The sequence below is a fragment of the Lepisma saccharinum genome, chromosome 23 (genome assembly GCF_977018435.1).
Source record: "Lepisma saccharinum chromosome 23, izLepSacc3.1, whole genome shotgun sequence".
NCBI lineage: Eukaryota > Metazoa > Arthropoda > Insecta > Zygentoma > Lepismatidae > Lepisma > Lepisma saccharinum.
Genome location: NC_139251.1, coordinates 29,635,245 through 29,663,209, shown reverse-complemented (window position 1 = coordinate 29,663,209; position 27,965 = coordinate 29,635,245). Strand labels below are relative to the sequence as shown.

Genomic DNA, 27,965 nt, shown 5'->3' with positions numbered 1-27,965 from the left:
ACATCACAACACTTACAAAAAGAGCAATAAGGTGTCTCCATAAACCTTGTGAATGTCTCGGAAACAAGTTTTCAATAATATCTAGTTTTGCACAACAAAACTGGTATTCTAAATTTTGAAAACCAGATCTGTCTACAATTCTTTCTACATCATGAGGATTTTTACATGAATTGTTCCTGCTGTGGTAGAGCTATTTGTTGAGCTTATGGCAGCACAACATTGTAAATATCTAAACAACAGCAAATTGAATCCACAATACCCTAGAAGGAATATGAAACAGATCTAATTTTCACATTTAAAGATATTTTCACCCAAGGTCAGTTGAAACTAAACTAGATAAATTGGTTTTTGTCTTACACGTATGCATTGCTGCATTGTAAACTACAAGATAAATAATTTCATTTTGACTTCTACTATCAGCTGTGCAACTTTACAGAAGTGTTTTCTTGAAATCTGTTTAAAAATATATGCAAAATATGCAGCAAAAACAAAAAAAAAACTGACCTCACTGTGTGTGTGTAATTATATAGTGAACTATACCAAATACCACATTGCATACTTTGCATTGAAAGATATAATGTGAAAATGAAAGTTTAGAAAGTATATTTAACATTTATCCCAGTTTGAAAGAGTATAATGATGTCTCACTCTCAAGTCTTATGAATTTGAAAACAAAAGTACCTAAGTTGAAATGTTTGAGTTTAGCTATATATGTATAATGCAGACATTTCCATCATGTTGCACTCCCTCTGAAGATTGTATACACTGTTCATCAGATGATAAAAATGCCTTTTTTTAAAATTATGCGTGATACAAGATGGTTCTTTTTATATGGATATTTTTAACAGTAGAGGCTTGCTTCACTGGAGTTTATAAGTCACCATACCCAAAGTGTTAATCAGCACTGCGTAACTGTCCTATCTTGCACAATTATGTTAACCTTCTTGTCCAAAATCTTCTTTAAACTTCTCCAATTTAGCCATGTCTTCATCATTTACTGTAGGTTTGGACGTTGCCAAGGATCGTAGCATGTCACTCTGTATGAAGAGAAGAATCAAAATATTAAAATAATAAATATCTCACTCCACGTGATATCAAGATGATAAGACACTGAAAATTGACAGCTATCAACCAGCAGAAAAACATTCTCAAAATTCAGAATTTCTTTCATTCTGCATCACATGCTATTCTGGCAAATGTACATTATATCCAATTTCCAGCAATCACAGAGGCAGGGACACTAGCGCCACAGTGGTACTTTAAAACTTGAATAGCATGCACACAAATCTCTTGAATTATTTCAATCGATCAGCTTAATCTTTCATCAAAAGATGCCGGGAATGTGAATGCAGTTGGTTTGCCACCACTTTGAACAACTCTTATAACACAGGTTAATACTCATTATGCAATACAAATATAATTGTCTGCATGCTAAAGATATGTGCCTAAGAATAAGCAGGACGTTACGGATCGAAAATGCACCATGCCTCGCCATCTGCAGTCATGCGCTATCTTGGCCCCAAGCCAAACTGAACACACAGTTATCATTTATTTATTGCTGCTAAGCTTCATTTTAGGAATTAAAGAAATAGTTGTCATTTTCACATTTGTGTCACTACAATTAGTAACTGGATTGATTTATGGAATATGGAGGTTAGTAATCATAATTGCAGACACTTATGAAAACAATGAGGTTCTTTTTAATGCCTTTAATCACGTGTCACACTAATAAATATAACTATACTCATAAAAATATTGAGCCCTTGTAAAATTGTACTCCATGGATGGAAAAAAGTGAAATTTGAAAGCTTCAAATATCTATTTTTTGATAAGCCTGAAAATTATCCTTCATCCCATTTTCTTGTTATAATGAAAAGTGCACTTTTTTCAACACCTTACAGTTCATAATCATCTGTAGATATAGTATCAACATTTTGTGTACTTGAAATCAGATTATTTTTGCACCTCTGTGTAGAAAATGAAGAGCAGATCTTTAGTAGATACTTTATAATGAACATTTTATGGAAATGTGCAAACTTGAAATTCATAATTCAAACTTCAATGAAATTTTAAAAAAAACGTTGATATGACAGCTTTGATTCAAATTTAGAAGTTTGACATGTGCATCTCAAATATGACCAGAGATATTAATTACTACTTTTCACTCCTAATATAGTAAATCGGTGTATGATGTATGGTGGCATTTGGCCAATCTCAGACTCCACACGTTGCAGGTGACTTCCACAGGACTGCCATCTCGCGACTTGGTGTACGCGATTCTTGGAAGTGATTTTATTGGTCCGATCCAAAAAATTATCACAGTATAAAATAATTACTAAAATATTTGTCATACTTTGATGTTTTTTTTTTTTTTATTATTTATTTTTCAGTATCTAATGACTACCCACCATGATGCAACTTGTATTAAATATTCTCCGGAGCATGGCCTTATGATATGCACAGTAAAAAAACAAACAAACAAAAAATACTGACTACAGCTCCCCAAACAGGCCACCTGAATAAACAGAAGAAACAATTCTGAACAACAATGCTGTTAAAAAACAACAGCTGCTGATACTAACATTTGACGCTCAACATGATGGCATGACATAATATGACACTGCAAGAGTCAATAATGTTTTCGGTTGAAAAATAATTTGAAAAAGGGGCATGCGAGCATCCTTTCGCACCTCCTCCCACCCCCCTTTGACTTCAACTCTTATAATAATCAAGCATCAATTACATATTTTGAATGCTGGGGTGGCATTTGGCTTAGTAACAAAATCTTTCGGCTCACTGCCATTGTCCGCTGGCTGGATGCAGAGTTCAAAGAGCACGCAGAAGACGTCTGGCAATAAAGTGCACTTACTCCAAGTGCATTCCTACCAACGAGGAGGAAACCACTCAAGCTGGTTGCCAAGAAAAACAATTCTATATACACTTTTCAATTCTTACAGTGCGTAAAAATGAAATATGGATATTTTACTTTTATTCTATGGCCACCACTTTCATAAATATTGCATTGCCACTGGGCTGACCATCACTGAAATTGCAACATTGTAATTAAGCATTAATGTGGCTGCTTCCTAAATGATATCAAAATTATGTACGACTGACATATTTCCATATAAACAAGCTTCAATCACAAAAAAATGTTATACTTTTACGACAGGTTTACAAGAAGTTACATACAATTGAATTTGACTTGCAAAAAAAAAAAAAGGAAGAATTACACTTACTATTGTCTGAATATTGTAAAATCTTTGTCTCTTGATTTTATCTAAAAGCAGATACTTCGATCTTTCCAATGAGGTTTATTTATTTGAGTTTTTTCCTCCCATAGAATACAATTTTACCACATTAACTGAGGTCTAAATATTTTTGATGTGGATAGTAAAAAAAGGTAAAGGTAAAGTGCTCCCCTGTGCTTAGCACCATGCCATGAAGGCGTATAGGGGTGTCGGGGTAACGCCCCACACTTTCTTGATCTGGTCATGAGTGAGGGTGATGTGATCAGCATCATGCTCCTGACTGCCTTTACCCCCCAGGGTTTCCCCCAGGTACCCATGTTATTCGACACTGGGTGCACACCGGGTTCGCTTCCGTTAGAAAAGTTTCCGGATTTGAACTGGCCGGGGATAGTATATTAAGTATATATTGACATCATCTGCAAGTCACCGAATCAGCCGTTTCTATTCTGCCACAGTGTATTCCAGCATTTAGTTCTTTCTTTGTCACTCCTGTCAGCAAGAGAAGTGAACAAAATATATATTAGAACTGTGCTGAAGAGACACACATTACCAAGAAAGATGAAGAGAATCACATTGCAGAATAAAATGACTTTTGTCAAAAGCAAGTTTATACTTAATAATTTTTCATTACCATATACTATTTCAGACTTACAGTTGTCACAGGAGGTTCCAGCAATTTATCTCCAGGGACATCACTCCATGACATTTCTATAGCTCCTGGACATCCTGGAGAGCAAGGGGTCAATAAATCATGATCTATGACATCTGGGTTTGTTCTTGATGGTCCTGTGACTCTTCTGAAATGTGTAGCCATCTGCACTTTCCGAACTGGCTGCATCAAGGAATCTCTTACAACAATACTGATGTCAGCACCTGAATATCTGTGAAAAAATACATTTATGAAAAATTACCAGAGCTGAGACAATATTGGTATCTCGATACATCTGCATCGCATCGGTATCAGTCGATACAAGAGGTATCGATTATAATCAATTTATCAGAAAGTATTAATTTGATTTTACTTCTCCATGCCATCTGATACTTTTCCAGTATTTCGAGTTTCATGGGGTCTGCAAATGTGTCATGCAACACTTTTGCAGTCTAATTATCATGGAAGTTATGCAAAATTCAAAGTTTTCATTTATTTTTCACCAATACTGTGCAAAATAAACTGTATTATGATTGCTTAACAAGTATTTTAATTTTTGTGATATAATTCTTGAATATTTTAAAGCAAAAATCTGGAAAACTGCTTATAAATTAAGTGTCATAGTAACCTAATACCAGGTGTAGAAGTATGAAACCGGAATTGGCCGATAGATGGTGCTAGCCGGCAGTGGAGGGCGCGGAAGATCGCGTAAGCAGCGCCAGCTGCTGCCCGCCACTCCCGAGGATGTTATATCGGAACACAGTAACCCGAGTGCCAGACAGAGGAAGGTGTTGCACACCCGGAACATGTCGAGTTTTGTGCCTACGAACTACGATTTGCGGACAGCATTGGTGTTCTGTTACCATTTGAAGAAAACCGCCGCAGAATCGCATCGAATGCTCGTCGAAGCTTACGGCGAACATGCTCTCGTGAAAACACAGTGTTTCGTGTGGTTCAAGAAATTCAAAAGTGGCGATTTTGACTTGCGAAACTAGGAACATGGGAAACCTCCGAAAAAGTTCGAAGACAACAAATTGCAAGCCTTATTGGATGAAGATGATACCCAAACGCAGCAGGAGCTCGCAGAACAATTGAATGTGACGCAGAAAGCCGTTTCTCTTCGGTTCAAAGCTATGGGAAAGGTGCAGAAAGCGGGCAAATGGATTCCGCATTAACTGAATGAAAGACAGCAAGGATCCCGCAAGACCACTTGTCAAATGCTGCTCGCCAGATACAAAGTAAGTCGTTTCTCCATCGCATAGTGACTGGCGATGACAAATGGATATATTTGGAGAATCCTAAGCGTCGTAAATCGTGGGTGAATCCAGGCGAACCATCGACATCCACTGGAAGACCAAATCGCTTTGGAAAAAAGACACTGCTTTGTGTTTGGTGGGATCAGCGGGGCGTCATCTATTATGAGCTGCTAAAACCCGGTGAAACCGTTAATGCAGATCGCTACCAACAGCAAATGATCAATTTATATCGAGCATTACGTGACAAACGGCCGGAATATGAATCAAGGCAACACAAGGTCATCCTGCTCCATGACAACGCCTCACCACACACAGCAAAACGGGTCCGGGAAACGATCGAGGCATTCAAATGGGAGATACTAGGGCATGCAGCGTATTCTCCCGACTTGGCTCCTTCAGATTATCGTCTATTTGCCTCACTGGGACACGCTCTTGCAGAACAGCGCTTCAATTCGTATGAAGATGTACGAACATGGCTCGCGGACTGGTTCGCTTCAAAAGAAAAACTTTTTTTTGGTGTCGCATTCATAACCTGCCGGAAAGGTGCGAGAAATGTGTAACTAGCAATGGAGCTTACTTTGAATAAAATATTGTTTCTCAGTTGCAAACACCAGCCGTTTACTTCTTGCAAACAAATTCCGGTTTCATACTTCTACACCTGGTATAAGCAATATTTTGAACAATTTTTAATTGTTACAACTGAAATTACAATTTTCAAATATCAATATTGCTATTGGTGAAAATCTGAGAGAGTATCAGCACTGATATGTATATTGGTTCAGCCCTAAAATTACTATAATTGTTACAGAAACCCCAGCAGTTGTAAAATAGATAAATGTTCTTTTGGCCTAAAATACAGTGGAACGTCAGTTTTATGTTTTTCAGTAAAACATAAAATATAGAAAAACTTTATAGCATTTTGTTCTTTTGAGACCATGAAGATTGAATGCAGCATGAGGGAAAAATGTAAAATACATGAACATACAGGGTTCCACTGACACATATTTTCATGGCATTTGAGGGTGTATTAAATGACATGCCATATTTTTAATGTTGTCATTAATGGAAACTGCACAAACTCTTGTCAGGGTGGCCACTCTAAGAACATGATAAAATTCATGTATAATTCACGGTTTTCAAGGCGAACTTTCCAAAAATTCAAGCATGCAAGCAGATGTTTTCTCTGCTTCAATCTTATGTATTACCTCTCTCACCACACATACACACACAGATATATCAACAATTTAAATGGAGAGTGTGGTTCTACTCTATCCAAAAATTCTAATTCAATTAAATAGTATATACAATATTAAAAATATTTAAGTTGTGGAGTTTACATTTACCATTTCACATACTAAGACTTGAAAACCATGTACAAACACAAGTCACAAATGTTGCGGGATACACTAATCTACGAAAAAATTGTTAATTGTATAAGAATTTCAAACTCAAATTTAACTAATCAACTTGAAGATATCTTATCTTGTAATAATCTTCAATCTGTCAGATTTTTAGTGTCTTTTTTTCTAGAGCAATGCAAGTGCACTAAATGGATGCAGAGTAAGCTTACTTTTCCTTGTCGATAAAAAAAAAACTAAACTGTGAAAAACTTGCCGCAGAGCATTTATAAATATGTTTAAATTCAATGAAATTTGTATTACTAAAAGTTGCAATTTTTCACATCTACGGAGAGAAATTCACGCATAATTCCTGGAGCATATAAGTCACACAGAATTCCCGGTGAGTAGTCACCCTGTCTGTACAAACTCAAAACATACCCTTCAGTTTTGTGAGCCAACATCTTCAGGTCCTCATCAGTAATTGTATGAAAGGTGTTCCCTAGGTGAAGGTTGAATAATCTAAGCCTTGCTGGTTCTTCTGGCAAAGAGATGTAAATTCTTTTCTCAAATCTCCTCCTGATAGCTGCATCCAAAACCCAAGGAATATTTGTCGCTCCCAGAACCAAAATACCTTCGGTGTCATTTCCAACACCTGAAAAAGAATGTTGCAAAAAATCATTCAAATTTCAATCTTAAGTATAAGCAACAACACATTCGCTGCAAGTTAGAAATTGATCTCAAGAGGCTGATTGGTGCTGTTACTCGATTCTGCTTGATAGTAGAAATTTATTGTTGTATATAAAATATAATGTAAATTGCAATTTTCATGTAAACTACACACTGATGGACACCCGCGTCAAGCGTGTCCCACTTGATGCACAAAGATGCAGGTTTTTAAAATTAATTATAATTTTCTTGTTTTCACGGAATTATGCTGCTGCTTCTTTCATTTTGCCTGTTCATTGCATTTCAACAGCATATTAGAAAAAATACTGTAGTCACTTCATTATCATTATAATGAACTACAGTACAGAACTAGTGTTATATCGATATTGGAAAGTATCAGTTCTATTTCATTCGCTGATACCGGCTGATGCTTTGCGAAATCTAAGTATATTGTAGAATCTACAAAAATTCTGTAATTCATAATTTTATGTACTTTTCCACCAATATTGTGTGGCAAAAATGAATTTCATAATTAAAATAATAGGTAATTTAATATACTGATAGTCTCTTATATAATTCACAGAATATTTTAAAGCAAAGCTATAATAGGTTTAATGTGACATGAATGTAACAAAACATGTAACAAGGTTTAAGAATTGGCATTGGTGAAAATCTGTTCGATGACCCATAGCCAGCATACTCCTCTATGGGACTTTTGTTGTGTGCTGTGTATGTGTGTTTGAGATTGTCGCTTCATCTCATCTTATCACATTATAATCTTCACAATTAGCCCAAAGTGGCAGAAAAGTGACGCCAAATAACAAAAACAATACATAATTCCCACACCCAATGTGTATCTAGAGTAGTTTCCTGAAGACAATCCAATCAAAATGTGCCAGCAAATAGTTCAGCATGCAAACAAGAGAGACAGTACCTATGCATTATAAATACTAATACCGATACAGAGTCTCTTACTGATTCCCACTGGTACAGATACTTGAAAATTGCAATAATTAAAATTGGTTCAAAATTTTTATCAATATTGGTGTGTAAATATTATTTTCCAATTATACGAGGGTCACTATTTATATTTTGAGCCTAACAATGAAAAAACAGGAATTTGGCATTCAAAACTGCTTTATTGTTTTTCGAAGTATTCTCCTTTATGGTCAATACACTTTTGCATTCGTTCGAACCATTTGTCAAAGCAGTTTTTCCAATCTTCTTGAGACACCTCCATAATATGGTTTTTGAACGCATCAACGGCGTCTTCCGCCGACGAAAATCGTTGTCCACACAATTTATTCTTGACATTCGGGAACAAGAAGAAGTCATTGGGTGCCAAATCAGGACTGTACGGCGGATGATCCATCAATTTGATTTCTTGACTGTTCATAAAGTCGGTTGTTAGACAAGATGTGTGACAGCTGGCATTGTCTTGATGAAGAATGATCCGACGGCGTTTGTTTGTTTTCCGTATTTGACCGAAGACCTCTGGCAAACAAATTGTTGTGTACCATTCAGAGTTGACCGTTCTACGTTCCTCTAAAGGCACAGTTGCCACATGACCAGTTTTCCCGAAAAAACAGGCGACCATTTGTTTTGATGTGCTTCGAGCGCGAACAACTTTTGTTGGATTGGGTTCATCTTGAAACACCCATACAGTCTACTGATGTTTACGTTCCGGCTCATATGCATATATCCATGATTCGTCACCTGTTACAATCTTATATCAGGGTTTCGGAGCGGAGCGGATCAACGCTCCGACTGTTGCCAACGCTCCGGAGCGAGGAGCGAGATTCTAAGAAATGGTTCGCTCCGCTCCGGAGCGGAGCGATGTCTTATCCCGCTCCGCTCCGGAGCGGAGCAGCGGGAATCGGAAAATTTCTCTCTCCGCTCCGGAGCGAGGAGCGAAATTTTAGAAAATGGTTCACTCCGCTCCGGAGCGGAGCGCTACCTTGACACGCTCCGCTCCGGATCGGAGCAGAGGAAGTTGGAAAATTTCTCGCTCCGCTCCGGAGCGAGATTTTAGGAAACGGTTCACTCCACTCCGGAGCGGAGCGATACCTTGTGACGCTCCGCTCCGGAGCGAGGAGCGATATTCTAAGAACTTGCCCACTCCGCTCCGGAGCGACTTCGGAGTGCTCCGAGGTTGGATAATACGAGTGTATACAGAAAACTAACGATCAAAGGTTCCGAGTACATTAGTAATTTTGTTTGTGAAATTTGTACGGCATTTGAAAATCGCCCGTTATTGTTGTTATAAAACTGATTATTACTAAAGCTAACGCCACGGAAACAGTCCAGAAAAGATTACGTCACTCACCTACAGTGTTGCCAATAAGCAAGGAATAATCCTTACACAATACACCAGGGAAGGCACAATCAACCGCATACGTACTGTCCGTGACTGTACAACGTGCAATGTGTCAACTGTGAAGCGTAGAAGAAGTGTGGCAAACCTGGAGGGCCAGGGGTGTGGAGGAGGCAAGGGGAAGCTTCGATCTTCACTGGACTGTTTTCGTGAAGAGAGCGATATTATTATTATTATCATCACTTTTACTACTCTACTACTACTTCTGGGGACAATATATTTCAATAGCAGGTGTGCCACCTGTGGTTTTATAAGTTGAGAGAATGGAACCACTCTCATTTCCTGCTACCAGGGATCGCGACTGAAACTCATTTCGGTTCAACTTCTGGTTCGGGCTAAGCACTTCGGCATATCGGCCCGACGTTACAGTCCACGCCGCGGGAGAAGTGAGTTATTCCGGAATATTGGTTCGAGTAACACTGGCGAAATTACTGCAGAGAATGCATTCGACCTTCTAAAAGGCCAGAGGAAAGGCGAAGCAACTTGTACGGAGGAAGATAAAGGCAGACAGGTGTTCATGCAAAACACTCGCTGGTGCATGATTGTCATATCTAACTTTCTTTTACGCTGGTTATGTATGATACTTTGAATGTAGCGAAAGGGAAAAGTTTAAAGTAATTGGAAATTCAGGTTGCTAATTTTAACTTTTCGATTTTTGAATGTAAGTTGAAAATCGGAATCATGCTTATTAATGTTACCGTCGGCCAATAAGGAAACGTTTTAATTTGAAATACAGAGTTTTCATATCTAACTTTTTTAAAAATTCTGACACTAGAAAGTTGAAAACCGGCTTAACCAAAAATGTAAGTTGCCACATTTGGTTTACTTTTATGAAGGTATAAAGTCGAAAATCGGAATGCTGTTTGTATACAGCCGAACAGGGGAATTTAAATAGTATGAAATACAGAGTTGTCATATCGATTATTTTTCCCAATTTTAAAGGCAGGAAGTTGAAATAGGTATTTAATGGTTACATACGTATACTACTGCAAAAATTACAAAATGTCTGGTTGTCATATATAACATTTCAAGTTTGTAAGCAGTAACCTGGAAATAGGCATGGTGGTTATAAGAAAATTGAAAACATTTTGGAAAGACAACGAATGGAATGTTGCTATATTTAACTTTCTGAGTCTAGAAAGCCAGAAAACGTATACGTATAAAATTAATATTTTTTGTATTGAGTACGTTGTACACAGCAAACTGAAAGCAAGTTTTCAGTAATGAACAATGTGTAGTCAGCAGATAAGTCGAAAGAAGATGTATAAACCTTAATAACCGTGATAAACACAAAATGTAATATTATCTTCTTGGATAGGGTCATGTCCTGAATTTTATGGTTTCATTTTGAAAAACAGGGCTGCGAGCAATCCGTGCCTTCCTCACTGATGGCATTTGATTTGATTTTTGTAACTTAGCTTTGAATTTTAGCTAATCGCGACGATGATAATGAGAGAATTGATAAATGTGTACTGAAAAAAAAGTAGCGCCCTGTACCCCGATAACATAGTGGTAACAACGTCTCCTTGTAATGAAGGGGCACTGGGATCGATACCCGGTGGAGGGACATAGTGGCTCGAATCCCACTTTAGGTAGGATTTAAACTGTAGGTCTATTCTCGATAGCGTATTGTTGAGTCTTAAATCCACCAAAAGTCCATAACAAAAGGCATTGTTTCAAGGTATGTTGAATGTATAATTGCAATGTATATTGTGATAAATTAATCCTTAAGCAAATATACATTTGTAATTCTGTTTAATAATAAGAGATGTCACTTTCCTTTAAATCTATTCACAAAATCATAAAAATACAACTCGGAAATTCATTTCCAAATGAACAACCTCTTATGCATATCTTTTACGTATGGGTGTGTATGTGTGTTTTTTTTTCTGAAATCTGGCAAAGTTCTAATAATGTATTCACTTCATAAATGTCTATTACATAACAGAAAGCATCATTGGGTATTCAATATCAGACGAATAACGAATTCCATGGGAATATTTCAGCGAGTTCGTGGATTTGAGTTCAGCTCTCAACGACAAATGGTGTTGGTTTGACCCGCGTTAATGTCATTGGTGTTTCCTTTGTGTTTGTTTCTCTATCACAGTATAATTCTTTTCCATAGTTTCGGGGTCCTATTTTTTTACAGACTTATCGAGGATTTGTTTAAAATTACGGATCATGAGAAATGTACGATTAAAGCAAGGTAAAGTCCGGAAAAAACAAATTGAAACTTATACTTAGTTGAAAGGACAATTGGTTATTGTTGATTACAATTATAGAAATAACTTTATCGAAATACTTGGTTTTCTTTTACATACATATTTGTAATTCTTTTTGTGCACCATTCCATTCCTACTTGAATATGTAGACTATAAATAAAAACTCGGCATGGTTTCCTTCAATTCATTATTACAGTATAGATCTTCCATGATTCTCTTGGCTTATGATGCATAGAATTAACAATTACGGATTTTTTTCGTTCTTTTTCATTCTTTTATATTGATTTAACAAATCTAGTCACCTTATTATTCAATTAAACGATACTGGTTGGAATGATTTCTCCATTCGCATGGACGTCCAAAAATGGAGGGGGCCACGCCACCCGGAAATTAAAGGTAATCAAGAAGTACATATTTCACGCATATAATTTCATTTCAGTCACAGTAATATATGTTAATTATTTCAAGGGCATTGCAGGAACATGATAACTTCAAACTGTAGAATATTTTTAATGGGAGTAATACTATTTTGGGGAAATTCTGCCTCATTCTGCCCCCCTCCCTTGGACAAATATCTTGCTTGTCCCTTCCTGGAAAAAATCCTGAAGACGTCCATGTATCAGCGGCGTTAAAAATTTCATTAAATGTCCATACATCACCGTTGACAAGCACACATAATATGCATGTAATGATACAAGAGAACACAGCTTTTAAAGGCTTCTTTTTATGACAGTGAAGAGAAGAATAACATGCGCAAGTAATACTTTTAAAAGCGAACAATCTATCCAGAATTGGTGTAGCATAATTCTAATACAACTGGCAACACTTGATCTGTCTGGCAAAGGCGATGTCTCTACCATGTACGGATAAGTCGAACGCAACGTTCAGCGCAGCGAACGAAGTTCTCAACCCCGAAAGCACACACAAACAAGCTACGTACCAGTTTCACCCTCCTCCCCTCTTGAAACGGGCACAAGACCAATGAGCTAGCCGATTGCACTGAGTCACCTGCAAGGAACACGGAATACGGCACAAAACGAAGCTGTCTGTTGTATGGGGGAGGTGGGTCGGAAAAATCCGTAAAGCAGAAAAAATTGAGTGCTCGAAATTATTCGTAACCCATTCAACACATAACATTCAAACTCTTATATCTAAGTCACAATACAAAATTTGAAATACCCCACGGATCCCTGACGTCATAGGGTGCTGTGATGTAGAGCGACCACAAACAAAAAAGCTTCGGTCAAAAGTCCCCGCGCACCTCCTCCTTCACCCGTTCGACTAGGGCCATAAGGAAGCATGATCCACTCTGTCCCTCCCCTCCAAGCGGGGGCGATCATACAGACACACAACTAGAGTACGTGGAAACAGGACTGCAGGCTTTTTTCCATATGGGTCCACTATAACCACTCCGTCACGGAAGTCGGCTTTAACGCGCCCATTCCATTATTCATAGTTGCATTACAGCATTCGTGTCAAAAAAACCTCCTAAACGGATCGGAGCGTGCTGTCAAAAGCACCACGCTCCGGAGCGGAGTGCTGTTGCCTCACGCTCCGCTCCGGATCGGAGCGTACGTCTCAAAAAGCTGAACCACTCCGCTCCGGAGCGGAGTGCTGTTGTATCACGCTCCGCTCCGGATCGGAGCGTGCGACTCAAAAAGTCGAACCACTCCGCTCCGGAGCGGAGCGTCTCTCTCAAAAAGCTGAACCACTCCGCTCCGGAGCGGAGTGCTGTTGTATCACGCTCCGCTCCGGATCGGAGCGTGCGATTCAAAAAGTCGAACCACTCCGCTCCGGAGCGGAGCGTGTCTCTCAAGAAGTCGAACCACTCCGCTCCGGATCGGAGTGCTGTCGTACCACACTCCGCTCCGGAGCGAGGAGCGGAGTAGAAATGACGCTTCGAAGTCGCTCCGGAGCGCTCCTTTAGTACGCTCCGCACTCCGCTCCGAAACCCTGTCTTATATACGTCTTTTGAAGCACCACGATTGTATTTATTGAGCATTTGTTTGCACCAATTGACGCGAGCGTCTTTTTGAGTTTTTGTCAAATTGTGTGGGATCCAACGAGAACATACCTTTCTCACAGCTAAATGATCATGTAATATTTTATGTATGCTGGTGGAACTAATGCCTATGGTTGCCTCAATCTCACAGTATGTCACATGACGATCTTGCAGTATTAGGTTTTGCACAGCATCAATGTTTTCTTGAACAACAACTGATTTTGGACGACCTTCGCGAATCTCGTCGGTGAGCGAATGGCAGCCACGATTAAATTCGTTATACCAGCGTTTCACAGTGGCAAAGGATGGGGCTTCATCGCCAAATGTGGAAGTAAGTTGATCGATGCACTCTTGTCTTGATAATCCACGTCGAAAATCGTAAAAACTCATCGCACGAAAATGTTCACGAGTTAATTCCATTTTATTGTTGTCGCGCAATCTCCAAGGCAACATAAACAACACAAATGAAGCTATTGCCAAACATTTGAAGTACGTTATGGTCAATAATGCCAGACAATTCCGTGCAAACGTCAAATCGCACCTAACTTCCATCAGTGTTGCCAAGGCTCAAAATATAAATAGTGACCCTCGTATGCATTAATTTACCAAGAAATTTAGTTTAGAATATTCAAGGATTTCATCAGAATATGAAAGTAGATAGTATATAATCACAAAATACAGTTTGTACAAAATTAGTACAACCTACCTTACCTAACCAAACTGTAGCCTCTTCTTCAGTTCTTCGCAAATTCTATATCAATATTCTGTCACTTATCATAATGAATGTCAATTCCACAAAATATAATTTCACAGACAAATGAGGTATTCTGTATAATACAAAAGTACGAGAAAGTTTGAATTTTGCACAATTTCGAGGATACTTTGACTTCACGAAAGAGTTGCGCGACATTTTTGCGGACCCCGTGAAAGACCAATATGCCGGAAAAGTATCGGCTGGTATCGGTAAATGAATTCCAACCGATACCACTGATACCGATACATTGGCATTGGTATCAGCTCAGCCCTACTAATAATAAATACTGTAGATTAATACTTAGGCCAAAATAAATATAATTTATGAAGAAGAAAAAATCCTACATACCTTGCATTTGAACGAGGAATTCTGTTTTGATTCTCCTAGCAGACTCCGACTCATTATCTGAACGTGAAGAACACAGCGAATCCACTTCATCAATGAATATAATACTTGGCTTATGTACTCTTGCAAGTTCAAATAAGTTCTTCACAAGTTTCTCTGATTCTCCAAGCCACTTGGACACGAGATCCGATGATGAAACTGAGAAGAACGTAGAATTGTTTGCTTCGGTGGCCACTGCCTTGGCCAGGTAAGATTTACCTGTACCAGGTGGCTGGTTAAATAAAATAAAATAGTGTTAATATTAATTTATTGAAATTTAAAACTTATTTCTAAATATTAAGTATGTAGTTACCTTCAGCAAGTGCAAAGAGCTGAACCAGACGATCTCTGGTGTTCTATAGAAGTTATACAGGGTGATCGAAAAGTCCCCGAACCCAAACTTCAAATTTTTTTTTCGCCGGTCGTTATTATGATAATGTCAAAATTTCTGTGGAAGCTGGTTTGCGAGGGTCTTGGCTGTACACGACACAAGAGATGGCGCTGGGGAGTGGCACTAGCAGTCGTGGCGAAGAAATGAACTACGAGCAATGCTGGTAACAAAATAATCAGGTAAACCAAACCAACAGTTAACCTAAACTGTGACCCCACAAGAAAAAATCGGGTGTTGTTAAATCAGGTGATCTTGCCGGCCAAAGCCCTGATGAAATCAGGCGGTCATCAAAAAATTCACGCAGAACTGCCATGGTGGCATTGGACGTATGGCATGTTGCCCCGTCTTGTTGCAACCACACATCTCGTTCATCGGCGTACAAAAGCGCGATAAACTGCTGTATAATGTCCTGGTACACAATAGAATTCACTCGGTTTTCGAAAAAAAATCCTCCTCCACCGACAAAGTCATCCTTGCAACTGGCGTGATTATTTTGTTACCAGCACTGCTCGTAGTTCATTTCCTCGCCACGACTGCTAGCGCCACTCCCCAGCGCCATCTCTTGTGTCGTGTACAGCCAAGACCCTCGCAAACCAGCTTCCACAGAAATTTTGACATTATCATAATAACGACCGGCGAAAAAAATAATTGAAGTTTGGGTTCGGGGACTTTTCGATCACCCTGTATAACTATACATATGCACTTGTAGAAGCATATAGTTCAAATGCTCTAGGAACATACCACTTAATACAACACACAAAGGGCATGAACATAAAGAAAAAAGTTTAAGAATGATATGCTAGACCAAAAAATGTTCTTAGTAAAAATTTCAAGTTAAAGAGAGTTCTCTTCATTATCCATAAGAGTATAAAGACATTGTATTTTTAATAAAATATAGCCCTTCCTCCATGCCTTATGTGCCTTAATGGCACTGGGGAGAGCTTTACCCTTTTGCATTATATCCTAAGTCAGAGGTGGTTACCAAAATCTTCCAATATTTTCACTGAAATGACAGTGATTGAATTTGATCATTCCAAATATGTGCTTATTTAGTACTTTTTACATGTAAAATGTTTCTGAATTTGAAATGTGTTTATTTTTTAACTTAAGGCAAGCAACCTAACCACACTGAGCGTTGCAAGTGTTAGATAGGCTTACATTTTGACTTAGGCACCACGGAAAAATCTTGACACACTAAGGGTGCTGGGAAATGAAAAAGTTTGGGAACCTCTGTCGTAAGTAAATCTGTAATTATTTTTTTTTTTTTTTAATTCTGGCATAACTGAGTGTAGAAACATTAACAATTTATACCTGATGGACCTGAGTCAATGCCAAAATTCAAAAAGTCTCACATGAGGTCAAACTCAGGACCACTTGAACTAAAGGTGAGAATAGTAACCAGTTTGCTATGCAGGAGCTCTTTACGAAACCACGGTGAATGCAAACCATACCTCTAGCTTCATAACAATACTAACAAAATGGCCAAATTTTGCACAAAGTTATTTAGGGATGGGCCAATATGAAATTTTGGCTGATACCGAAAAAGTACCAATATAGAATTTACCGATACCAATAACCAGTATTATACTGATCCAATACAATGTTCCAAATGATCTTTGAAGAATGGTTCATTGCTCTCCTTAATAAATGTGTGTTTCGAGGTGACTGCAATGCAAAAGAAGTTGCACATTTGGACATAAAAAGTAGGGGAAGGAGACTATGCATTAAAAATATAACAAAATAGTAGAATTTTGCACTAAATTATAAGATATTTATAGATACATAGTATATCAGTATTTTTACCGATCCAATATACTATGTATCTATAAATATCTTATAATTTAGTGCAAAATTCTACCATTTTGTTATATTTTTTATGCAGTCTCCTTCCCCTACTTTTTAAAAAAAAGTTCATGTCCAAATGTGCAACTTCTTTTGCATTGAAGTCGCCTTGAAACACACATTTCTTAAGGAGACCAATGAACCATTCAGGTTCTTCAAGGATCATTTGGAACATTGTATAAGTAAATTTTATATTGGTACTTTATCGGTATCAGGCAAAATTTCATACTGATCCACCGGTATGGCTATATCGACCGATACTGATAGAGTACCAATTAAATTGTCCTATCCCAGCAAAATATAGCAATATTGTTATCAAATTTGCCAACAAAGTGATCGAATGATATGCCTATATCAACTAATGGTTACAAAGTACCATGTTACATATAGTGGAGCTACTCTAACTGCAGCTCGTAGTAGAAAAATCACTGCAACTATTTTTGGAGAGACTTGTTTTAGCACTTGAATTTCAAAATTAACAAATAAATAAAATGGTATTAAATTACAAGCTCCATCTTAACACATAATAATATAAAGATGATGATAATCTCCAAAATAGGTCATAGTCAAACATGTAAGGTAAAAAATGCATGCGATATGTATTCTAAGTGGAACATATGTAGCAAAGTCAGAAATAACATCACTGAGAAAATGTATTTATTCTGTAGAGTTCAGATCATTGTTGACCCACATTAACAGAATACAAATCAATCTCTTTCATCCCTAATTTATAACCATCATGAACATTTAAATTACTGTCGAACATGTTTTTGATACAAATAATGAAAGATAAGTACCCCAAATAACAGAATTCCTCTCCAAGGTATTCTCTTTCCAGTGAACAAGTGGGGGAACTTAATCGGAAGGATGACGGCTTCTTTCAGGGCTTCCTTTGCACCCTCCAACCCTGCGACATCCGACCACTTTACATTGGGCTTCTCAATTACTATTGCACCTTCCAGCTTGCTCTGCAGTTTCTTCTTTTCGGGGTCGTCCGAGTCGCTATCACTGTCGCCGCTCTTCTTGTCTTCATTTCTAGAAGATTAAATTTCCTTTAGTAACCTCAAAATATCTTACTTTTCAATGCTTAAACAAGGTTTTTACTGGTATGCATTTAGCTTTATTTTACATCCAAATTTAGCTTTAAGTCTCTCTTAATGAAAACAGCCCTCCGGCGGCCAGGGCTCTTATCATTGGGTGATAAGTGGTCAATGGATCAAGTCTCTTGTTGCTATTTTCAAGCAGCTACCCAAATGTCCTCTTGATGTTGGTCAACTCCCAACTCTTGGGTCTCCTACTGGGAATCAAACATGGGGCTGCTTGCACCAAATTCAAGAGCACTAACCATTTGGCTACACCAAAGCTCTATGCTTGAGAAAATTATCATTGCTGTGGAATCATTGTAACATAACCACGTAATGGTAAAAATCAAGAGGCAGTACACAATGCAGTGTTGTTTTCCAGGATGTATTATTTTTTCAGTAAATCCGTAACACACAAATTTTCTTCCGACTGTATGTCTACTAACATTGGGACTCTGCAATTGTTTTAACATTATTTCAATCATTGTATCGCTAGACTGAAATTACTGTACTATAGTTAGTGTTCATTACTGTAACATGGTAAAACATTTCTAAACACATAAAGGGTCATAAATATTCAAAGTACAGTGCGTCACAAAACATAGCACCATTGAGTTTTGCTCTGCTATGAATTATGTGATCTTCCGACAACTGGACGCTATAGAAAACAATTTCTTTTGTTCTGAGCCTATGTACTGGACCAGAGCAAGGGAGCCATGGTCGCATACAGGGTGGATAAAAATTACGATTATTATTAAATCATCCTCCTCTGTGGCCGTGCGGCCGAAGGCGCTGTGCTTTGGACTCAAGACTGCGGGATGGCATGGGTTTGAGTCTGTCTGGGTTAATTCTCTAGGTTTTTTGTCCTGTGTATAGGACTGGGGGTAGACTACCATCGTGAGAAAATTGGGAAACTACGAGAGAGTTTATATAACGGCTTAGGGTTCAACGTGCTGACTCCACAGCATCCCATTACCGGTTGAAGATCTCCACAGCTCTAGTTAGGATTGTGGGAGGGAGACTGGCAGTCGGGAGATGGGCCAAGGCCCTTCGAGGGCTGCCAAGCATGATATTATTATTAAATCACACTAAACACACAATTTTTAAGAGTGGTGCTATTTTTTTGTGATGGACTGTAAGTTCCACTTCTAATAGATTAACGTAGGATGCTCTTATACACAAGCAACAACACTGCAACATGTGGTGTTGAAAAGCATACAAATAACTAAAACAACCAAAATTTAATCAATCATTAAAACTACACACTATGGTGCAACAGCCCTTTCAGGCTTAGGACCTGCCAGAATGGCTTTTTCAGTGGGTAACCTTGGTCAGCGCATCGAGTCCCATCGCCACTGAATACTGGCATTTGAAACGGGAGCCTGCTACTTCTTCCTTCAAGTAGCTCTCCAATTGTCCTCACGACAATGCTGAAATGATGGGGGTTCCCACCAGGAAATGAACCTGGGACCGCTCCCAGCAAAAGCAAGAGTGCTAACCATTTGGTTACACAGGAACCCAATTAATCATACAATTACTTCACAGTCAGTATATACGTTTTTTATTCAATACACAGACCTGTGATATTAAACAAGTTTAAACAACGTGTACACTTTCATAATGAAAAATCTCTATAATAAACAGACTATAGTGACAGAACCAAAAAAAACTTACTTGGAGTTCTCTCCTGCTTTAACTGGCTTCTTTTGTTTTCCTTTCTTCAAGTACTCTTTAAGTTTCTCTGCACGCTCTAAATATTGAATACACTTAGTGCGTATACTTTCTTTGGCTCTTTCACTGTGGGCTTCATCTTCAAAAAAAAAAAAGGAAACATGGAAGATTAGGAGAGTCGTTAATAGAGACTGGATCTGGATCTACAGTTTAAAGTGGGAATCCGAACCACCATGTCCCTCCAGCGGGTTTCATACCCGGAACCCCTTGATTACAAGGTGACAGTGTTGTCACTACCCATCAGGAGGCCATAGAAGTTAGGACAGCATTAACATTGGAACACACTGCTTCCCATTGAACACATTTAATGAACTTAAGCCAATCGTTTCAAACACATTAAATTACATTCACATCTTTTGATGACTTTTCCATTTATTCACCATTCTCTGCCATAATGGGCAGGTGTTTCACTGCAATCTTCAGGCTTTCTCCATTTCCCCTTCCAGTATGTTTTCTGACCTAGATAAAATATAATCCCAGGTTTTCGAGGTATTAACAAAAATTTCAAGGCAAAACATAATAATTCCTATAAAAATGATTTTATATTAACATTTAAATAAACTTATACATATTACTGGGAATGGAAATAATTTCTAGTCAAATTACTGATTGTAGTCACCTATCCAAAGATGATAGCCAGTCAGAGCTGGACTGGGAGCACCACTAAGATGGTGGAAGTTCTTCTCTGAAAGAAACTTTGCAAAGACAGTATGGCATTATAGGCTACACTGCAGTGTTGATCTTCCAGCTATGTCTAACACATACGCCATAATAGGCTTTGTAACCTTTTTTTTCGATCATCCCTCGTACATTAATGGAAAAGTTGTTCGCTTAGAATATTAATATTACAAAAATCCATCGCACATTTATTTTTGGTACTCAATTACCACAAATATATAATGGTCAACTTTCTAGTACAGTATTATGTGATTTTTGCATCCAATAACAAACTGTGCTGCCATCTATGAATTAAAAATACAAGCTTTATACTTTTAGAGCGAATTATGAAGGGAATGATCGTCTAAAACTTACATGTTATTTAGGGATGGCAGGGGGCATAATGTATGGTCAGAGGGTACACCAGGACTTTGCCTACTGTCACAGTGGACCAATTCTGCCCTCATCCTGCTTGTCTGGAGAATCAGATACATCACTTCCCTGCACACAACGTATCTGCACAGATACTGATCTCCCCAGTACCATGCTAAGCTACAAATACCTCCATATATCATACATATTATTCTGATATTACTACAAACAGTGCCCAAATCTGTATCATACTTACATTTAATAGAGTGCAAGAAATATTCTACACCATGTTCGTATAATCTCAGAGCCTCTTCATAGTTTTTATTTTTATCCTCCTCTGTTGCTTTCGTCACCAGATCTATGGCTTTCTAAAATAGACAAAAGATTTTCTAATAAGTTTTTATCAGAACAGGTTATAAACAGATCACCACTTACCAGTAATTTATATTTGTGCACTGATCTAGGTTTCACTTTGTTTTTCATGTTGCTCATGCATGAATGTTACACTGCACAAACTGTACAGATGTTAATGCTAGAAATGAAAATACTTTCTCTGTGGCAATAAAACTAAACCTAAAAAAAAAGCACAATATTTCTGTACAGGGGTAGACAAACACAGGGTGCCAGTCACCATGGTGCCCGAAAATTTTCAAATTCAATTCCAATTTTTTTTTTGAATGTAAATACTTGCGCAAATTTCCATTACCCATTTTTTCTTTTTTTTTTAAGAATAAGTACAGTGTACGTTCTTTTTTAAATTTCCCATCTCTAAGCTGGAAGGACGCAGGTACTGTCGACATCTACAGTGTTTCAAAGGCAACAGATCCCTTTGTGGTAGCACTAGCAGAAAGAATTCCACACAGGAAAAACAGAGGCAGCAAAAAATCAGGTGAAACCAGGCCGGTTCGGTAGTTCAGTGGTAGAGCAATGGCATGGTATGCCAGAGACCCAGGTTCGAGTACTGGTCGAGCCTGCATTTTTCGCTGAAAATTCTATGCAGTACATCTCCTGTGTGTGCCTATTTTATTGTTTTTCAATGTTTGTGTGATTCCATGTGTGTCATTAAAAAAGAATAATAAAGAAGCTATTATAATTTCCTTGCACTGCTGGTAGCCAAATATTAATATCTATAGTGATACGGTATAGTCAGCCATATATTAGAATGCACTGCATAGTTATATATATGCTGTTACCAGTAGAGCCTTTCTAGGAAGGCCACAAAGGAGCAAGAATGAATTTATTTTAATCAAATCATGTATTGATTAATAAATTATATGTTCTAAGGTTATATTTCAAAGTGCGTAGTTTTATCTTAGTTGGTTGTATCGCTTTCTTACCTCACATTTGAGAGGGGGGGGGAGCTGGCTCCTGAAATAGTTCTAGTTTTGTCTACCCCCTGCGTCTTTACATATTTTCTGAATTTCTAATAAACAAAGTTTCTACTCTGAGTCAAGAATAGAACAACAGTGAATCACCTACAAAAAAAAAAAAAAATTAATACTTCCCATGCAAAAGGATACATGCATCTACTTCAAAGCTGACACTGACCTAATCTAATATCCTAACTGAAGCCATCAGTATATTGCTGTTGCATTTTGATGATTTGTTAATTGCTTAAATCTGCTCATGTGTCTACACCCTAAATAAACTACGGTATGAAACTGAGTTATCTCTTACCTGTAATGTAGTTGTGCTTGCCATTGTTATCTTCAGTCCTGTAAAATAAAAACATAACGTAACGTAATTTCCATTTCACCTCCATAAAAGTACACAAAGACACATTACTTGCCAAATCAAATCAAACACATAAGCATGACCAATTGCAACTTACATTTCAGGATAAAATTTAAAATGTATCCACGATGATTGCTTTCAGCAAATTATGTATGCCAGAAAAACATTCTACGACTGCCAAAGACTATTTCACACTCAGTTTAACATAAAACCCTACCCTCCCATATGCCTTTCAAAAAAAATCCAACAAATGTATCTTTAACATATATGGAAACACTGGCAATTATTGAAGAAAAATATAGGGAAAATATATAAAAAGGACCTTACGCAAGCATCAAAACTTCCCATCGACAAGATTTTTTTTTGTTCATAGAAGAAAGAGAAAGTATCGCAGGAGAGTGGAAATGATTTTGAAAGTAATTAGCACTGTTTGCAATTCCAAAGAGTCCTACATATCTGAGAATATATGCAAGTATTCCTGCTTTCCATCGACAAGGAATTCCACAGACCACTGCCAACAAGAGGCTTGAAGGGATGTCGTGTTTGAGATGTTGAAAGCATTTAGGGATATTCCTGTAACACTAAGAGCCCTAAACCTGGCCCACCTAACCTAACCACGAAAGCATTTAGAGACCTTATTTGAATGTAACCAAGATGACAGTAAACAAATGGCTGATTACAAGACAAGAAATAAAAAAACAATCTCAATCAAACACGCAGCAAGTAATCACTAAAACTCAAAAGTATGTGTTAATACACATAAAAAGGAATCAAACCTTTTATAAAAAGTGTCTATGGGTCATGATGAAATCGTAATTAAACAATCGGAACTTCACCAATTCTGTCATGAACATAGTGTATTGCCATACCAGGCATGGTTGGCCCTGTAGCGCACAGGAGAGGTGAACCCCCAGTAATATATGGTAATCACCTCGAGAATGAACAAGAAACTACATCTTTACCTTTCACAATAGTTTGCTAAAATTGTTACACAATAAGTCATGTATTTGTGTCCGTAACATGGCAAACTCTCATGCTGAGAAGGAGAAACCGTGAGTCGCCCGCCCTGGTGCAGTTCCTCAGTTGAACCCCCACAGGACAGAACATGCCAAAGTGAAAGCTCTGGCGGCAGGTGGAAGCTCGGGGTGGGTATATGGGCAAAATAAATGGAAGAGGATACTGCTGAACCTTTATCTCCGAGAAACGGTCATGCGCAGTTCATTCTCTCGCAGAAGCTGCGGCACAAAGCACCAGTCTATATTCCTTGCAAGACACCGTTCTCACTGCTTCCTCCCTTCCAGTGTTGGCCTGTGGGGTTAAAGTTTGAAGTGAACACATTACATATTCAATCTTCTCTTTGTATCATTTTTGCACTGAACTTCTTGGAATAAATGCAAGATTGTGGCAGAGAAGGATGAGTAGAAATGAATAAAAGCTGGAATTAGATGCAATGAATTAAAATAAAAGAGATACATTAGCAAAATAGCTCGTGCATGAATTCAGAGGTGAAAGAATGGCACAAACAAAGGAAGATGTGACTCACTGTCGGTGTCAATATCCAAGTTTGTTAGTTTTTGAAGTGCTTGGATAGTTGTTGGAAAGTATTAAATGATGCTGTGAGTGAAGTAAGGGATGGCCTTTACCTAGGTTACGTCATTTGACGTAGTTGCAGGTGTTGCTGTCCACGCAGGTAAGAAACGACCGCTAGAAATGCACATAATTAACGTAAACCAACTTCCTTGTCCGCTGAAAGAAAGTTAGAGATAAAGCGTGTGCTAATCGACCAGCTCCAAATTTGAACAAAGCTGTTGCGTATCAATGAAACGGCCTCAGGTTCAATTTCTAGTATGCACATGCCATTAGTTGCCATTTCCCTTTAATAAATGTAGGACCAGTTCTGATTAGTCATCATGGATGTCCAGAAGGGGAACTTCCGGTAACGGTTCCGATTGTTTTATGATTTCTCCTAGCACAAAGACTAATTATCGTAGAATTTTGGAAATCATTGTCACACGAAATTTGAACCTTCCTTAAAGTAATGAGCACTGTTTGGACTCAAAAAAAAGTTATTTATGTTGGGAAAAAAAATTACGCACTTCTCATGGACAAGATATTCTCCGTCGACAAGCAACAGTAAATATCGTAGAAGTGTGGGAATGAATGTAGAAGTAAATTGGAACCTTAGTAGAATGGGTAAAACTTCGATAGCATCCCAACACCTCTCACTCGTTTATTTCGTCATTTATAACATTCGTACTTACCTATTCTGCATTGCGAAAGATTCTTCAAGGTGCTTTTTTGCTTTTTTCACGAAAAAAATTCAATTTTTGAATAACGTTAATTATTAAACCATTGATGTTAGCCTCAAAAACTATTGACGTTAGTCCCACAAACCATTAACATTAGCCCCAAAAATTCACGATAGCCCCACGAACCATCACGGGGACGAGGTATGCCTACGAGGTTAGGTTAGGTTTCGTTAGCACTCATATCGTTCAATTTAGCATATACGGACAACATCGGTTTTTCTCAATGAAAGAAAATACCAACTCATTTTGGTAAGTAGTTTCTTGTGTAAAAATGAAGAAATCCATTGGGACGCTATCGAAGCTTCACCATAGAATGCATTTAGGGACTTTATTTTAATGCTAAGGGAACCAAAAATAACCTGCCTAACTTACCACGAAAGCATATATTGAACAAAACCTTAAGTAATCGCTAAAACTCCGCAGTATGTGTTAACAGAGGTAAATCAAAATTGAACCATGTAAAAATTGCATTTGTGGCATGATGAAATCACAATAAATCAAAAGAAACTTGGGCCCTTTTGTTTGGCAAAGGAAGGATATCTGCGGAAACTGAATATGTGGCACATGACTCAGTCCTGCAGTAACCCCCAGGAATATAATGCATGATCTGCGCCTGTGCCATACTTATAGTCATTACAAGTGTACAGTTAAAGGGTAAAAATATTACATACGTTACTTCCTTGTGGAAGCATATAAGAAGTGCTCAATGAATGAGTTCTATTTGTCAACATGAAATGTGGGATTGGGGCAATAGAATGAAATCTTAAAACTACAATTGAAGTTCTGACTTATTAGAGGGAAAATACTGAAGTTATTGATTCCCCAATATTGCAACATACAAATTTGTTTAAGATATTACATAAAACGTACCAGTTAGATAAGTTGGAGACATATTCAACTAGTTTTTTTCCCAATAAAAATCATTTCTACTTACCTCATATGCATAGCAGAACATTTTTCAACCTGGGGATCCCTTTTGGAGCGATTTTACAATACCGGGAATTTCTTCATTTTGTTTGAAATTCGGTATACTCACTAATTTTGGCCCTGTAATCACGAATCTACAGTTAAAATTTGGCGCTCACACGTGGAAATAGCAAAATAATCTCAATTAAGTTCTTATTTCCACACCCTCGATTTTCAAATTTCCCGCCGATTCCAGGCTCCGCCCCTGGGGTAATTGACCTACCGCCCCCAACCACTATCGCGGCCCCGCCTATATCTATAGAGTCCCTGTTAAAGGCATGTTAGAAATTGGCCGGATTCACCTGCCCCCAAATAACCGCCAAATTTATACGTGAGCGCCAAATTTTAAGTGCAGATTCGTGATTACGAGGCCCGAATTAGTAAGTATCCCAAATTTCAAACAAATTGGATAAATTCCCTGTATTGTTAAATTATACCTCCCTTTTTTTCCATGAAAAACACGTTATTTTTAACATTATAATTCTTTATTTGTTGTTGCTAATTCGGCGGCCAAATCTTGACCACCTTTGTCTGTCGTCAGCTGATATGCAGTGTTTCCAAACCTATGAACCTATAAATGCCGCACAAGCTATTCACAAAACGTTTTCAATCGAAACTTGTTCCACAAACCATTCACGGAAGGTTAGGTTAGGAAAATTTAGAAAAATAAATTTCAACAAAAAAAAATTAACTTTCATTACACTTACTAAATGTATTGCATGCTATGAACCTATAAATGCCGCACAAGCCTTTCACAACACATTTTTATTCGAAAATTGTTCCACAAACCATTCACGTAAGGTTAGGTTAGGTTCAGTTAGGTTAGGAAAATTTAGAAAAATAAATTTTAAAAAAAATTAACATCTTGTCAAACTACCACGTGGTTGCTACACTGACAGGGGGTTACATAACCGAACGCACGGAACACTTGATTCATGTAGTCAACGGCAATGGTGGCACGAGCTATCATGCAACAGAGATGCATGAATGACGAAAAATACCTTACTTACAGGCCAAATAAGTTGCACGATTCGAAAAAAACTATTTCCCCGGCTTCAGAAACTCCACAAGAATGCAATTCCGTAAGTACTTTCTTGTCTTTTCTCCTGTAAATTTGAAGAAATCCGTCTCCGGCTTATCTAATCGTTACCACATAAACTACTACAGTTGAGTTTTTAGAAACACAAGACCAATGAAGTATTAATTGTAAAAAATATAATAATAATAAAACTGTATATAACTACTGTCATGATTAGCAAAATGTCACATTAGTTCCATTCACTCTCTAGATATCACATCTTCTTACCACTTTGCTCCCTCTAAGAGAACTGTCTCAAACATCATCCCTAATGAAATAAAACGTAAAATGTCAAATTTAATCCCATCAATTTGTATAAAACACATTTTAAAGATAGAATAGTGCAAACTCGTAATGTTAAAATTTTGATAATATCACTGCAGTTATAAGTGTGTGTGTAGGTATGTATTAAAACATTTCTACTGCATCTTAGTTGTGGTGGAGGTCTTCAGTGCAGGAAATATTCTAAAATATTTAACATTGTTAGTGTATGACTTTTTGGAAGAAACATTGAAAACCTATCATGAATCATCGGCACAAGGTAATGGTAAGACGCTCACTTGCCGGATTGCCCAATCCAAGTATTTACTATAGTTTCAGAGTGATCTTACAACGCCCATCATAATTTACGTAATTAACAAATTAAAACTTTGGTGATCAAAAAGCTATTTTCTCTCTATTAACCAAAACTTCATACCAACTAGACATTTATTTTATCCTCCAGTCTGAAATAAAGACACTGCTCACATACCAAAAAAAATTCAATATCTTCCTCTGAAATTCCAAGTTTTACATTCCAGTACAGCAATTTCCCACACCTTGAAAACACGGAAACCGTAAAAAAATTATATATGACAAACTTCACAGAGCACAATCTTTTACATACATCCAATTTTAAAGGTGTT

The 27,965-nt window shown here is 37.7% G+C and overlaps 1 protein-coding gene across 2 annotated transcripts; it reads right to left on the bottom strand.

Moving 5' to 3' along the window:
• Window positions 1–238: 238 nt before the first annotated feature.
• On the bottom strand, window positions 239–27,965 carry Vps4 (vacuolar protein sorting 4). Of its 2 annotated transcripts, none has more exons than XM_083110145.1 (9): window positions 27,812–27,965; window positions 22,651–22,688; window positions 21,230–21,341; window positions 19,888–20,023; window positions 17,929–18,166; window positions 14,863–15,130; window positions 6,935–7,148; window positions 3,904–4,132; window positions 239–1,037 (listed from the first exon to the last, which is right to left on the bottom strand). In XM_083110145.1, the coding sequence occupies exons 2-9, from the start codon at window positions 22,672–22,674 to the stop codon at window positions 936–938; spliced, it is 1,323 nt and encodes a 440-aa protein (XP_082966271.1). In that variant the 5' UTR covers window positions 22,675–22,688; window positions 27,812–27,965; the 3' UTR covers window positions 239–935. The 2 variants fall into 2 exon arrangements, with proteins under 2 accessions (XP_082966271.1, XP_082966272.1); XM_083110146.1 differs by lacking the exon at window positions 27,812–27,965 and adding an exon at window positions 27,758–27,776.